The sequence below is a fragment of the Drosophila suzukii genome, chromosome 2R (assembly GCF_043229965.1).
Source record: "Drosophila suzukii chromosome 2R, CBGP_Dsuzu_IsoJpt1.0, whole genome shotgun sequence".
NCBI lineage: Eukaryota > Metazoa > Arthropoda > Insecta > Diptera > Drosophilidae > Drosophila > Drosophila suzukii.
In genome coordinates this window covers 2485369-2500140 of record NC_092081.1, presented here as the reverse complement: position 1 = coordinate 2500140, position 14772 = coordinate 2485369, and the positions used below count along the sequence as shown (strand labels likewise).

At 38.4% G+C, this 14772-nt stretch overlaps 1 protein-coding gene across 3 annotated transcripts; it reads left to right on the top strand.

Moving 5' to 3' along the window:
- Nucleotides 1-6205: 6205 nt before the first annotated feature.
- On the top strand, nt 6206-13718 carry LOC108019873 (UPAR/Ly6 domain-containing protein crok). Of its 3 annotated transcripts, none has more exons than XM_017087943.4 (4): nt 6206-6361; nt 9261-9486; nt 10730-10897; nt 10954-13718. In XM_017087943.4, the coding sequence occupies exons 2-4, from the start codon at nt 9429-9431 to the stop codon at nt 11193-11195; spliced, it is 468 nt and encodes a 155-aa protein (XP_016943432.1). In that variant the 5' UTR covers nt 6206-6361; nt 9261-9428; the 3' UTR covers nt 11196-13718. The 3 variants fall into 3 exon arrangements, with proteins under 3 accessions (XP_016943432.1, XP_016943434.1, XP_070851015.1); XM_017087945.4 differs by lacking the exon at nt 6206-6361 and adding an exon at nt 6872-6890; XM_070994914.1 differs by lacking the exon at nt 6206-6361 and adding an exon at nt 9171-9189.
- The last annotated feature ends 1054 nt before the right edge of the window (nt 13719-14772 follow it).

The following is a 14772-nucleotide window of genomic DNA, read 5'->3' as shown; positions in this document are numbered from 1 at the left end:
AATACAAAATATATTTGCTTTGGGAAAGAGAGTCGTCTGCAAAACTAAAGAAAAAGACTACCCTTGATCCATTTTGGAAGAGTCATACAAGGAAAGATTCTACAGTAAAGCAGGAGCGTTTTTGATGTTGTTGTAGCTGAAGCTTATTATATTTATAAATTGTAGTATTAATGTACACACGGTCCCTGGCATGCAAGAAATGCTGCTGAACAATTTAAATTAAGTCCAGCTCCTTTTAATTGTAAAGTTTAATAACAGACAAATGAAAATTGGTTTGTGTTAGGTAAAAATACAGATAATCTTTGAGGCATTATATATTGAATGATGGGTTTCTACGCAGTTCTGTGCCAAGTAATGTTATTAGCTAGCTTGTTCGAAATGACGGCTTTGATAGCCTGCCTCGAAAAAGCAGGTTCTTATGTGGACGGCTGTTCACGTAGTGACGAAGCGCACCAGGAGAGTGAGTATATAGCCGCAGAATTGAAAATCTGCAGTGATGGTACCGATCGATACGAGTGATACACCAATCGAAAGGTATTGCAAGAACTAACAAGATTGGTAAAACCAAGACTTAAACAATTTTAATTGGCTTGGAAGAAAAAGTGTAAAAGTGAAAATGTAGAATTTGAATTTGGCCTGGTGGGAATAAATGGTGCATGAGAATACTCGTCGAATGACACCTCATTTGTTAAAATCCTATGCTCCGTTCAGTTAGTTAGTTAGTTAGTTATTCATGTACACGCTACAATAGAATATACCTTTGTATGCAAGAAGCTTAAATATTTTAGAAAGAGTATTTATTTAGTCGGATGTATAAATATTTTTCGTCACAAAATTGTGTATCAGAACTTTTATATGTTAATGGTGCGATCGTCACGACTCCTTACCCTGTTAAGAGGTGTTTTTGTTTGATTATTTATTATTGTTTGGTTATAATTTTAAATGAATCGTCCGGCTTAAATACATTTTGGCATGAAGATGGTTATTGATAAACTGATTCAAAAAATTTAAAAAAATGTAGACGCTAGACCGGATTTAGCGTTATGGGCGATAGAGTGGGCGTGGCACCCTGCTTGCGCTGCGCAGGATTCTCAGGAATCTTCATGCCAAATCACAAATTTCAAGCTTTTATAGTTTTTGAGATCTCAGCGTTCATACGGATGAACAGACAGACGGACATGGCTAGATCGACTCGGCTAGTTATCCTGATCAAGAACATATATACATAATAAAGTCGGAAACGCTTTCTTTTTTTCTCTGAGTGTAGGTGTCCAGAAGTGTGCTCGGTTCATTAGGACACGGCAAATCTGACGTGAACAGGGTACACAAAACGGGACTCACGACCCCCCTCTCCCCTCGACCATAAATCTTCGATCAAGCAGATAAGATTTTAATAAAAGAAATTGGTCAGTCGGAAGTAGGAGTTAAACTTAAGAAGTAAGCCATTACACCAAGTGCGTCAAAAGCAACTTTCGAACTTGAATAAAAATGAATAAAAAAGTAAGAATATATAAAAACCTTGACGATCTAATGCAAATTTTGCTAAGGATTAGTAAATATTTTTTCTATTTTAGATTTTTTTCTTAAACACAGAAAATTTAAATTTTTCTATACTTTAGAACAAGAAATTGTTTAGTATAGAATATTGGGATTAGGCATGCAGATTCTAGAGGTTCTTGCGCAGCGCAAGTTTATTCAATCAGGGTGCCACGCATATGAACGCTGATATCTCTGAAACTATAAGAGGTAGAGTGTTTAAGATTTAGATTCCTTATCTTCGAACGCAGCGCAAGTTTGTTACACGAATAAGCCACGCCCACTCTAACGCCCGCAAACTGTCCAAAACTGCGACGTTAGGCAGCTAACGCCAACAAACCGCCCACAAACTTCAAAATTCGTCCTATGAACACTGATATATGGGAAAAAACATCAAAGCTGGAGAGTTGGGATTTTAGATTTAGATTTCTTAGCTTCGTACGCAGAGCAATTTAGTCACGGCAATGTGCCACGCCCACTCTAACGCCCACAAACATACTTATAATGTGGCTCCTAAAATTTTAGTGCAGAAAAAATAATTTGAACTGACATATTATTTCATCAACACCTATCGATTGTCCTTGTTCACGCCAAAAGCGCGTTTAATTTCAGGAGACAGTGTCGAGCGGCAGTTTTATCCAGATTTCTATATCTCGCGCGCTCGCACTGCCGTCCGCTCTCCCTCTCCATCTCTCCCCTAAGTCTCCGCTCTGCTCTGGAGCGCTTAAGTTAAGTTAGGCTTAAGCAGTTCATGTTTCAAAGTGTACTAATAAACACCTACGCACGTCGCGTAAAAACCCAAAAGTACCCGCGTATTTTTATGCGTACCACTCGATCTTGGGGCTTCAATTATTTCAACGATCAAGCCGCACCGCCCCAACATTTTGGTCCAGTTCGAGCCGGATTTCAAAATCTTTGGACTTTCCTCTCCTGGAGTTTCCTTTGATTTTGTCCCAGCATGCTTGAAACACTCCAGATAAGTTCCGCTTACTATAATTGCCGGTCATACAGCCAGGTTTTCGAACCCTATTTCGACTAACTTTCTGTATGATATATTGTCTAAATCCAAAAGAGATTAATCCGACGCAACGGCATTTAATATATGTATTTCAATTCCGTTACTTGTGCCCGACAATATTCCAGTTTCCTTTGCCCAAATATATTTTCAATTCCAATCGTGTGTAAAATATAACTCAGCCGCAGTAAAAAATTCCCGGTCATAAAATTTTCCCTTAAGATTTGCACTCTTTATTTTTTACTGTGTTCCAGCTGCATGTGTATATTTACAAAAACAATCTAATACAGTCCACTCCAACTACTTTTCTCGACCTACAAATACGGCTAAACTATTTCTAAAATTAAAAACAAAGTGACAATATCCACAAATTTACTCCAGCAAATCGTTTGCAATTTAGTTGTGCAGGTGACAAACAAACGCACCGACATACAAACATAAGCGAAGTCTTTCCAATTCCCGCAACGTTATTCCGCTATTCGCACCCCACATATGTACATATGTACAGTGTACATACATACGTATATCGCCAGTGCACAGTGGGTCAAGAGCTCACAAAAAAGTGTTCCTTTCAAACAAACAATATTAAAGTCCTTAATTCCTTACATAAGTCCGACCATCCGATATATTAAATATTTATTGCCTATCCGACAGTGTGACCGTATATATTTACAATCTTAATTGGTTCCTAAATTCCAATTTGATTCCAATCCGTTTCCTTACATCAGAATTAAAATTCTAAATTATTTAACGTCATGGCAACATCAGTAAAATCCGCTTTAACCCGATTTATGGCCACAGCTGACTGTCTGATCCACTTTGAGGCCACTGTGAACGCTCCAGGTGCTCCTACACCAACGTTATCCGCCTATAAAATCCGTCGCGATCATCTCAATTCCTTGTGGCAAACGGTAAAGGCAGCATACGACATATGCTCCGACTGCATTATAGCCGCAGGCGAGAGCGCCGCAGACACAAAATCCATACTAAAGTCCAAGTATTACCAAACGTACTCCACTTACGAAATATTTGCCGCGCAGCTGATGGAACAAATCCAAAAGGGCTCCTCCCAAATACCTCAAGCTCCAGTAACTCCGTCCCAAAATTCGACGTCTTATGGCTGTCGGCTCCCTCCTATCGACACAGAGGTTTTCTCTGGCGATTATCTTCGCTGGCCGACTTTCCGGGACCTTTTCACGGCAATATACATAGACAATCCGAGTCTAACGCCCGTTGAAAAATTATTCCACTTAAATTCAAAAACAAGTGGCGAAGCTCATTCCATAGTTTCAAGATCCCCACTCACCAATGATGGCTTTCGCTCAGCCTGGAATAACCTAACTGAGCGTTTCGAAAATAAGCGATTGCAGGTGAACAGTCACCTGAAAACACTTTTCAATGTGCAATCCATAGCACAGGAGTCGGGAGCAGCCTTAAAGGAACTTCAACGCACTTTTCAAGGTTGCTTAACTTCCTTAAAATTTTCCGGTGTTAATATTGAGAATTGGGACCCTATCCTGGTTTATATCTGCTCGACAAAACTACCAAAGCTCACTCTCTCATTATGGGAGCAATCCATCCAAAATAAAGCCGAAATTCCTACGTGGCTTGAGCTTGATGCATATTTGACGGAGCGCCATCTAACTCTTGAGGCCGTCGATAGCTTCCGATCTGCCAATTTCCACCACGTCCAGTCCAAAGACACAAATCGAGAGGCAGAATTTCCAAAAATAAATTCCTTCAACACAAGGTTAGTTCCGATAACCAAAGGCTGCGATCTGTGTTCGAAGAAGAACCACCCCGTGCGTATATGTCCACGCTTCCTACAGATGACGGTAGAAGATCGCTTAGCCTATATCCAAAGGAAGCAGTTGTGCTCCAATTGCTTTGCAAGTAGCCATCAATTCCGGGATTGCACAAGCGCTCACAACTGTCTCACTTGCCAAGATCGGCATCACACATTGCTGCATCGAAACAGCGGTCCTACTACTCCGACGATTCCATCCGACCCTCCAAGGCCAGTATCCGCCTCAGTTCCACACATCATTTCGTCCTATTCAACGCAAGTTTCCGTACAAAAAGTTCCTCCTAAGAATACTCCATCCGAATATTGGGTTCCATACCCCGCCTTGGATGGCAGACGTACTCGAGGTATTAAATCCTACCAATGCCGAGTCTGCCAAAAGATCCATCCTCTACGGAAGTGCCACCACTTTCTACGGCTAAGCCCCCAGAATCGGCTTCAGGAAGTACATATCCAGAAGTACTGCTCCAATTGCTTGGCTCACAATCATTCCAAGGACTCCTGCCGCAGTGGTCATCACTGCCACAAGTGTGGAAAGGCCCACCACACTCTCCTACATACGGACGACCGATCTACACTTCCAACATATTCCTGAGCCTACTATCCTGAGGTTCTTGCTACGGGTGTCCTCGCAAGGGGGGGGAGAATGTTCACGCCAAAAGCGCGTTTAATTTCAGGAGACAGTGTCGAGCGGCAGTTTTATCCAGATTTCTATATCTCGCGCGCTCGCACTGCCGTCCGCTCTCCCTCTCCATCTCTCCCCTAAGTCTCCGCTCTGCTCTGGAGCGCTTAAGTTAAGTTAGGCTTAAGCAGTTCATGTTTCAAAGTGTACTAATAAACACCTACGCACGTCGCGTAAAAACCCAAAAGTACCCGCGTATTTTTATGCGTACCACTCGATCTTGGGGCTTCAATTATTTCAACGATCAAGCCGCACCGCCCCAACAGTCCTAAAAAGAGTTTGCTACGCCCACTCTAATGCCCACATAACCATATATCGAAATCGCGGGTAGGTGGCGCATTGCAATCTCGCCTTGCTGCTTGTAGATCTCCTTCTCCGTCTTGCTCTCTTAACCTGAGTAACGTTTACCTGAAGGAATAATAATAATAATTAATATATTAATTAATATTCCAGATTTAGATTCCTTCAGATAAACGAATCTAAATCTAAAATATTAGTTAATATATTATGATAATAATAATAATTAACATATTAATTAATATTCCAGATTTAGATTCCTGTAGATCTTATAGTTTTCGAGATCACTGCGTTCACACAGACGGTCAGACGGAGAGAGCTAGATTGACTCGGCTAGCGATCCTGATCAAGAGGATATACTCGTATACTTTATGGGGTCGGAAACGCTTATAAATAGATATAAAGCATCTGCTCGAAAAAAATCACATTTAATTATATACAAACTTGTCATCTTAAGAAAACTAACTATTTTTCTCCTATTCTGGACTGACCTTCCTTAAAATAAGAACATTTTTATTAATCTTAGAGCGACTTTTCTAGTATTTAAAAAAATAATTTTATAAGTGTATAATTTGCAGGGTCGGGAAAATCTCCCCCTCACTGCAAGGGTATACAACGTTTTTATTAACAAAATGAAATGTACAATTTTCCAATTAACTAAAAGTTTAACAGCTAATACTTTATATTTCAAATATTGTTTTGTACATTTTTTTGGACAACGCTAAAACAGTTAAGAAGACAAAATTAAAAAAAAAGTGTATAAAGTTTGTGGATTGTCAGGGTTTTCAGTGCGCAGTCTCGTTCTCGCAGAAGCCTCCCAGAGAACTGTTTCGGAAATCTCGCCGGCCGCCAGAGAAGCGGCCTGCGGACAACTGCGGATTCGACAGAGCGCTCAGAAAGAATTTCACCGTGTTTGGGGTTGCATCGCGTCGCGTGATCGCATCACAGAGTCCACAAAAAACAAGGAAACCTTTGGCATAATATCGACAATTGGGAGTCCGAGTTCGATTGCGTGACAACTTAAAAGGTAGCCAAGAAATCGAATCGAGTGTAAAGTGGCGAAATTTCGCAATTTTGGGACCATCGGGCCATAAAGCCGTGTTAGATAATCCCGTTTCAGTGGCGCGGTTCGCTATCGATTTAACTTTTTTCGCTTGGTTTCTCAAAAGGGCGCTCGCACCCCTCTCTTTCTTTTGAAGTCCACCCTCCTCTCTCTTTCTCATTCTCAGGGTGACTGGTTCTCTCTTTCTCCGTTTCTCTCGGTCGCTTTGACTTTGTGCTTCGTCCTTGCGAGAGAATTTGCACTGAAATCGCACTTAAATCGGACCCCCCGCCGGAACCCTTCACCCACAACTTTCCACCCCTACGCCCACAAGCCACCCCTTTTTCACCACCTTCTGCCCCCGGACACCCCACCCCCACCCATTTGCCGAGCCCTTCTCCCTGACATCCGATTTTCTTTTCGCTTTTCATTTCGGGGTTTTTCATTCCACTTTGGTGTCATCAGCTTGAAATAGTTCGAAAGCCAGGGAAATTCCAAATGTCTCCACTCTTACGTAAATAAATAAAAGAAATTTGTTTCGAAAGCAAAACTTTGTGGAAAAGTATTGCCAATGTTCGTGGGGGTCTGGTATTATATAACTACCAAAGTAAAAGTGAAAAGTGACTTTAAAATAATGGAGAAATGAAGTGCATAAGTGATTACAAAACAAACTGAAACTTCAAATGGTTCGAAAGGAAAATGGACATCGAAAAACAATGCTGATTTACAATTCAAACTAAATAGATTTAAAAAACCAGAGTAGCTGAAATAAAATTACTATGCCTAACAATCAAGTGGCTAATTATCCGATAGCCAGTCTCATAAGCTTGCCTCTATGACCAAGAATCCATTAATCCCCGAGGCTTTCGACGGCATTACACAACAAAAGAACAGACCCAACCCCTAATAATTTTACCTGGGTGACTATTTATGCCACTTGTGCTGCTCAACTTTTTGTTCGTTCTATTTTTTTAATGGCTAAATCGATATGCCAGATTCGTGCTTCTGCCAATTGTCTGGGCTATTACATAACAACAAGCAGAACCAGCTCAAAGAAAAGCCCACTGGCAGGAAGGGAACTCAAAACATTTCCCGGAGGAAATGCCAAAAGACGGAGACAGTTGATAACAAAAAAAGGAGGAAAGGGGGTAGCGAAAAAGTGGGCTAGCACAGGACCTGAACTGGGTCAGTTATTGAATTTTCCGAGGAGAGAAGCGTGGTGTTGCATGTCCTGCAAAATGCAACTGAACATCGAATGCTGATGGGAAACTAACATGAAATAGCCCCACTCAATCAAGCCATCCCCTCCATCGTAACATATCATATAGCCCCATATAGCCTGTCGATTGGAACTCTTCGTGTTTGCCTGTCCGTCGACCGACAACAACCCCATTTCGTTGGGATTGAGTGGCCGACATGACAACGGCCCCTTGACTACCATATTGATTGGCTTTTCATTTGCTCGGTTTTTAGTCGTCTTCCTTATAAGGAGGGAGACCTCCTCCGATACCTGAGATTGTGTGCCAGAAACCCTAATTTTTTGGCTACAGCGGGGGGTACGCGTAATGTTTCTATTCCGATCTGTCTGCCCACTTTGCTCTTTCTCCATTCCCGGGTCTCTACAATTTCGAAGTGGGCCCAACGGCAGTGCTCTAGAATCGAGCTAAGGCTTCAGTGCATTGCACTTTTCCGATTACGTGCCATAAAGGGTTTGCAATGGGGCTGTGGTTACAGTGAGTCCGAAATGGCCAATGGAACTGCAGGGGTTCCGGAAATGGGTTGACAATGTAATTACTTAAGTGGTCGGGAAATTGCTCATTTAAATTCTGGTAGTCATGTGGAGTATCTTATAAATTCTGTAATATTCGAATGCAGATACTCGTAGGTATTCGTAGGAATATAAACACATTTCCAAAATCGAGCTTTTCGTGTTTCTTATGAAAGATCTTTTTAACGATTGATTCAATTTTATTAGGTTGATTTAAGGTGTATCTAATTCTGGCACAAAATGCTGTAGGTAACATGTGTGCAATGTGCAATGCTCGTAGTCCACTTAAACCTATTCAATCAGATTTGACGTTCGTAAGCGTAGGCAAAGCCCAAGAAAGCCTTTTCGCTTGACAAATATGAAAAAGGAAAATAGATTAACCCTTGGCCGGGGTGGCTTCGAACCACTTACCCACAAATTGCAAACGCTAGCAGAACTATTAAAAGGCCCAGAGAGCGGTGGATAGACAGCAGGGGCTTAATGGGAGGTACATATTGGTATTTTGTTACCTAGCTACCGACAACCGTTAGCAATTACCCACCGTCCACAAAAACTGGTAGTGCAGGCTGGGAAAATCAATTGCCCGTTGGAAAAAGGGAAGATGGTACTGCGTTTGAGCAATCATTGCAATCCAATTAAACGGGCAGTCGATCCCAAGACAAGAAATAAAAAGTGGGTAAAAGTTTTAAAAATCAGCCGAGAATCTCGTCATTCCAATGGGTCCCGCATGGGATCCACAAGCTCACTAATTGGGTCGCTAGAGGGCGCGCGTCATCAGAGAGAAAGAGAGGGAGAGCGGACAGGAGGGAGTGGGCGAGGGAGAGCGCTCTAGTTGCATTGCGTCGTCTCCTTGCCGTCCCTTTCCCGCCCGCGGGCTGCACTCGATTTTTCTTCTTCGTCCCACTTCGTGTTTTCGCCCCTTTCTTTCTGCTTCTTTCCTTTGGATTTATTTTTGCCCTGCGATTTTCACTTTTCATTGCAGTCGAATTATGTGGAACGTTTTCGCTAATCGTCCGCGGGTGGTTCGCAATGCATATCTGTACAAGTGAATGTTTCTGAATTTCTGAATTACTTTGAAGTTTAAACTTATTTTTGCTTTCTCGTCGCAACTTTCAGGCTAACATGCTAATTTAGCACCGAATCAGTTCGCAAATTGTCCATCGAAAGCGAAACCCAAGCGCCAGCGAACAAATTGTTGCTCCAGCCGCCGGACAAACAGCGTGGATTCAAAATCCAAAAGTAAAGATTAAATAATTAACAGCAATAAGCCCAAATACATACAAAATGTCGCCATTCATGGAAAAGACGTTGTTGTTGTTAGGCGTGCTTTGCTGCATACAAGGTAAGCCAAAGCCCCAAAGTTTATGCAATGCGAAAAACATTCAGACCCCACATACACACACACTGACGCAGCCCCAAGCCCTGACATTTGGCTTTATGTAAACACACTTTAAGAATAGTATGCCATAATACCACGGATCGGATCGTTTAAAGAGCGGAGACCTTAAGTTGTATATAATTTAAGCCGTTGCTTATAAAAAGTTGAGCATCAATACATTTTGGGTTCTTTGGTTGATATCCGATATTTGCATATCTCGGAACTTAGAGAAATCTACTTTTTAAAATAATTGGATTTATTATATATATATTTTTTCAAACATTATTGTCTTACAAAAGTCCATTTGTCCTTGCATTCTTTTAAGATGTGTAATTTTTAAGCTGCTGCTTTTATTTTAGATACTGTTATATTTTATTACTGATCAGGTTTAACTAACTTATTTGATTGATAGCAATAAACTTAAAATTATTTTAATTATTTTATTATTTAATTAACATTTAGTAATACAAGAATTATCATATGTAACTCGTAGTTACAGTTACTGAATCTTTGTAACTATACCTTTCCATTGGGATTTTTACTTTTTGAGTTAGGTAGTTGGTAATGGCTTATTTTTAACAAAGCAGCTTAGTTTCTTTAAGATTAAGATTATAAAAGAACTATTATTACGTAATTTATGGACAGCTCCCATAAGCAAAACCGAGAACCTATATAATCTTGGCTTATAAATTTAAGACGCCTACAAAATCCATCTTTAACACAATTTACCCAGTTATTGAAGTTAGACAAATGTTTAGAGTAGTAAAGAAAAGATAATTCAAAAACCTTGAAGGAGCAGGTGCTTATATATCGTCACATATGGTTTGAGATAGTTAGTTAATAAATAATATTAGTAAGTAGGTATTTTACCGGTTTTTGACCTCTCATTTGATACATTTTTTTAAGATATTATTAAGTTAAATTATTATTATACATTAAAAATTTATTTCAGCACTAAGAAGTATTTGGCTAGAATTATATAAATACGAAGCTTATTGCAATTTTTTTTTTTTAGGAACAATTATTTTTATTTTAGGAAACTTACTTTATTTAAAAAATATTGCCTATACTAATTATATCCCCAATAACTCCAAATTTGTAGAATCCAGAGAGAATACTTTTTGAGTGAATTATAATTCACATTTGCCTAGTTCCTCTATCTTCATGTCTTCTGTATGGATCGTTACTCTTCTATTCCAACTTCTAGTGACTACTGCCCTGATGTGCTATGACTGCAATAGCGAGTTCGATCCCCGGTGCGGCGATCCCTTTGAGCCGTACTCCATTGGGGAGGTGAACTGCAGCAAACAAGAGCCCCTGGAGCACCTCAAGGACAAGTACAAGCCCACCCTGTGCCGCAAAACCGTTCAAAAGAGTAAGTTAGAATCAGACAGCCTAGCACTCGCTTATTCACCCTGACTTTCCCTAAAGTTTACGGGAAGACCCGGATCGTGCGAGGCTGCGGATACATCCCAGATGAACACACCGACACCAAGTGCGTGAGGCGCTCGGGAACCCACGATGTGGCCGCCATCTACTGCTCCTGCACCAAGGATCTGTGCAACGGAGCCGACTCACCTGTTGCCAAGTGGATGATGCTGCCCCTCGTCTTCTTCGCCGGACTTACACTCCTGCTGAACTCGAGGCACACAATACGATTCCAGAGCTCGTAAATTGAGCTCGATCTAGCATTTCACTGAGTTCACTTGTACTTATCGTTTTCGACTTTGTTTTAAGTGGTTTTTCGTTTCAAGTCTGCAATTGATGTTCATTTAGTTGCATAATTTACTTTAATATTTAATTTAATTTGTTCGTAAGCGTAAAAATAATAAGAATAATATGACAATTTAATTAACTTACCTTATGGGTTCACACAGACATTATAAAAAGCAACAGGATATAAACAAGAAGGTAAACACACTTTATGGGGGCAGTAATAAATAAAAATTGTTTAAGCTTTTGTTGAAAATTAATTTAAAAATACAAAAAAACTGCCAGTAAATGTCTCCGCCTAAAAAAAAACCGTCGACCCCGATAAACTAAATAAACAATACAGATCGCTGATCCATTGCATAAGTCACAATCCAAATACCATTTGTCATGATGCAGAAATACCTTATTTTATTCTGAAGCAGATTTACCATCTTTGCATAAGATCAGAAAAAATAGGTGCATCTCTTGTTCAAGGCTTATGGATTTTGAGAAAGAGCTGTAAAAAAACCCGAGAAGTTTTATAAATATTTCAGTCTATTTTTCGTTGTTTGTGAGTTGCATTTTACCCAGCATTTTGCCTAGTCAGTTTATAATTGAGGTAAATCCTAAGAGGCAAGCCCCATTGAAACCTGTGAGTCCAAATCACACCTTTCTGTACGGGATGTCCCCTGCAACAACTTGAATTTGCGATTTTATTATGTCGAAATTCTTCTACTATTGTGAAGCGATTTTATCGTATTTGATTAATTATAAAATTATTTGTAATTTGGAGCTCATGTGTCTTAACGTGTAGTAAATGAGCCATTACTTATGTTTCGTTTCCAAGCTTAGTTTTCAGTTTTTATTTAACTTAAAACAATAAATGGGGTAGGGCAAACCTCAAAGGCAACCCCCTTATGAAGCCTGTTAGTGCAAATTCTAAAGATGAACATCTATCTTTACGGCAAAGAATTTGCAGTGATGTGCATTCATAACTCATTTAAATCCCGAAAATCCATTTTCATGAAGAACTAAATTAGAAAAACTTATTAAAATTTACACGAAGTAAATAAATTAAAATAAGCCTACTTGCAAAAAAAGCGAATCCGTAAAGTAATAATTCTGAGAAGGAAAAATAAAATGTGTCCATTATAAGCATCATACAAACTAAACAGCTATGATCCCGATTACATTTTCACAAAATTCGACCTCCGTCTGGTAACAGTGAAAATGAAAACATGGGTAATATACATAAATCTTCCTAATACTTTAGACGGAAAGTGCATAAACATTTTGATTTGTGTCCCCAAAACAATACTAACACAAACGAAGGTACAGTCAACACAGAGCATGGCAAGATATTAATAAACAGAAACACTAGCCAACATATAAAAAACAGTTACAAACACATCATTTTGTGTAGAAAAAAAAAGATATATATATATACATGAAGAATTGCATAAATTATATAACATTATTTATTTAGTTAAATATTATTAAGAATTATATGGAAAGATAATGAGATAACAACAGAGAGAAGCGAGAGCATATGTAGATAAACCTAACTAATTTTAATTTATAAAATGAATAACAAACACTAGCCGTTGTACCGTAATAGAAAAAAGAAGAAACAAATAATAAAATGAAAAAACAATTTAAAATCAATATTCCATTAACTAGTCAGAGTACTTAAGATCCCATAACTAAACCAATTATGAGGAATAATTATTTTAATTTTGTTTTTCATCGGAAAGACTTTTTCAAGAAGGTAACCCAAAATAATTGCAAATCAAGCACATCCAAAAAATACTGAAAAACACAAGATCACGCCAATCTTTATAAACTGCAAATGTTTGAAAATAATAAAGAACAAGTTAAAACACCTTTTAGCGTGGATCATATCATTGAGCTTTGCTTCACAAGTGACGGGAAGACATTCTAAGTAAAACTAAACTAAAACAAAATGCAAACACAACGTACATACATACTTATATTTCAAATTATTTAATGCAATTGAAATATAATAATGAGAAAATATTAATAATAACAAGTTTTCAAACAAGTTACTGAAACTTAAAAAATGTATGGATAAGTAAACAAAAAGTAAGAAATCTACAGAAAGAACACACACCAAAAAGCTTTTGTCTGCGCTGGCTGAGTCGAATATTCTATAACCATAAATATAATACCTAAATATATATCAATATCATTTCCTTTCGTTTTTATATCACACCAACACGAATAGCAACAAAGTGGGAAAATTATTTATTATGCAAGAAGATGATAACAGAAAAACACAGCAGAAATAATAGAATAAAATCCATGAGCAGAAAAAAGATGCAAAAAACAAGAAAAGTAAATAAAGTGAACTTGTTAATTTTTAGCATTTAAGTCTGTAAAGCTCCGCTTGTAGATGAAAAATCAATAAATAAACTAAATAAAAAAGTAAATTCAATAAATGGAGACAAAAAGCTATAAGCTTTCACAACAAATACAAAACAAAATTTAATAAAATTACACGGGTATTTAGCTGCGAAATCGTATCTCACAACTTAAAACACTATAGTGGGTGTAAAATATGGGTTTATGGATTGCCAATACAAAAATCCAAAATGCATGAATTTATGCAAACAAAATGGTCGAGATCCAAAAAGACTGAGATTTTTATTCCTTTCTGAATATTCTATATGGCTTAAAACCGATAAAAAAATTTAATTCATTAGTAAGTCCTATAGATAGTGATGATATAAGAGAGTGGTAAATCGGAGTTTGATAGACTTATTCAACGAGTGCGACAAGCCGGTGCTGGTGGAGCAAGGAGACGGATGATGACGAGGAGGAGTTCGAGGACCAGGGAACAAAAGAGTAATGTTACGCAACGAAATTCCGGGCCGTGAGATTTTCGTTCGGGCTGTCGTTATTGAGCTCAGCGTCACAACTTATCTGCTGAACTCACACTTGTGAATTGAACTCATTTTTCCAGGGTATAAATTGAAGGTGCCAGTTAAGGGAAAAGTATTTGCTTTTTTGAGGCTAGGCTTAAAGTTCTTGATGGTCGAGCGCCCCATTACTCTAACGGAAGGGAGATGGAGATATTTTATTCCGACTTTACACTTAGCGGCGATTACATTAATTGGTCATAACTTCTTAATGAATGGTTCCATTTTATAGATAGATTTATAGGTTTTGTTAAATAGAAATCCTGTATACAGAGAGATTTAACAGTTTTAAGCGTTTAAGTGGGCGTGTCAAATTTATTTTTGGGTCAATCGATAGGTGTTGACAGAACTAATAAATTTCAGTTTATATTTTTTGGGCGATTTGTGAACGTTATATTAAAATCAAAACCGATTTATTTTAAGTGGGGGCAAAACATAATGTTTTTTTTTTTTAAATTTAAAAAAAAAAATATTGTTTAAAAAAGTGAAATTTTAAAGTAGATATTCCAGAGAAATAAATCCAAAAAACGAATTTAGGCGGAAAACTACAATTGGCGATACAGATTTTAAAACAGAGGTAGTTTTTGAAATTTGTCGTTTTTTCACAAAGTTTAAAAAT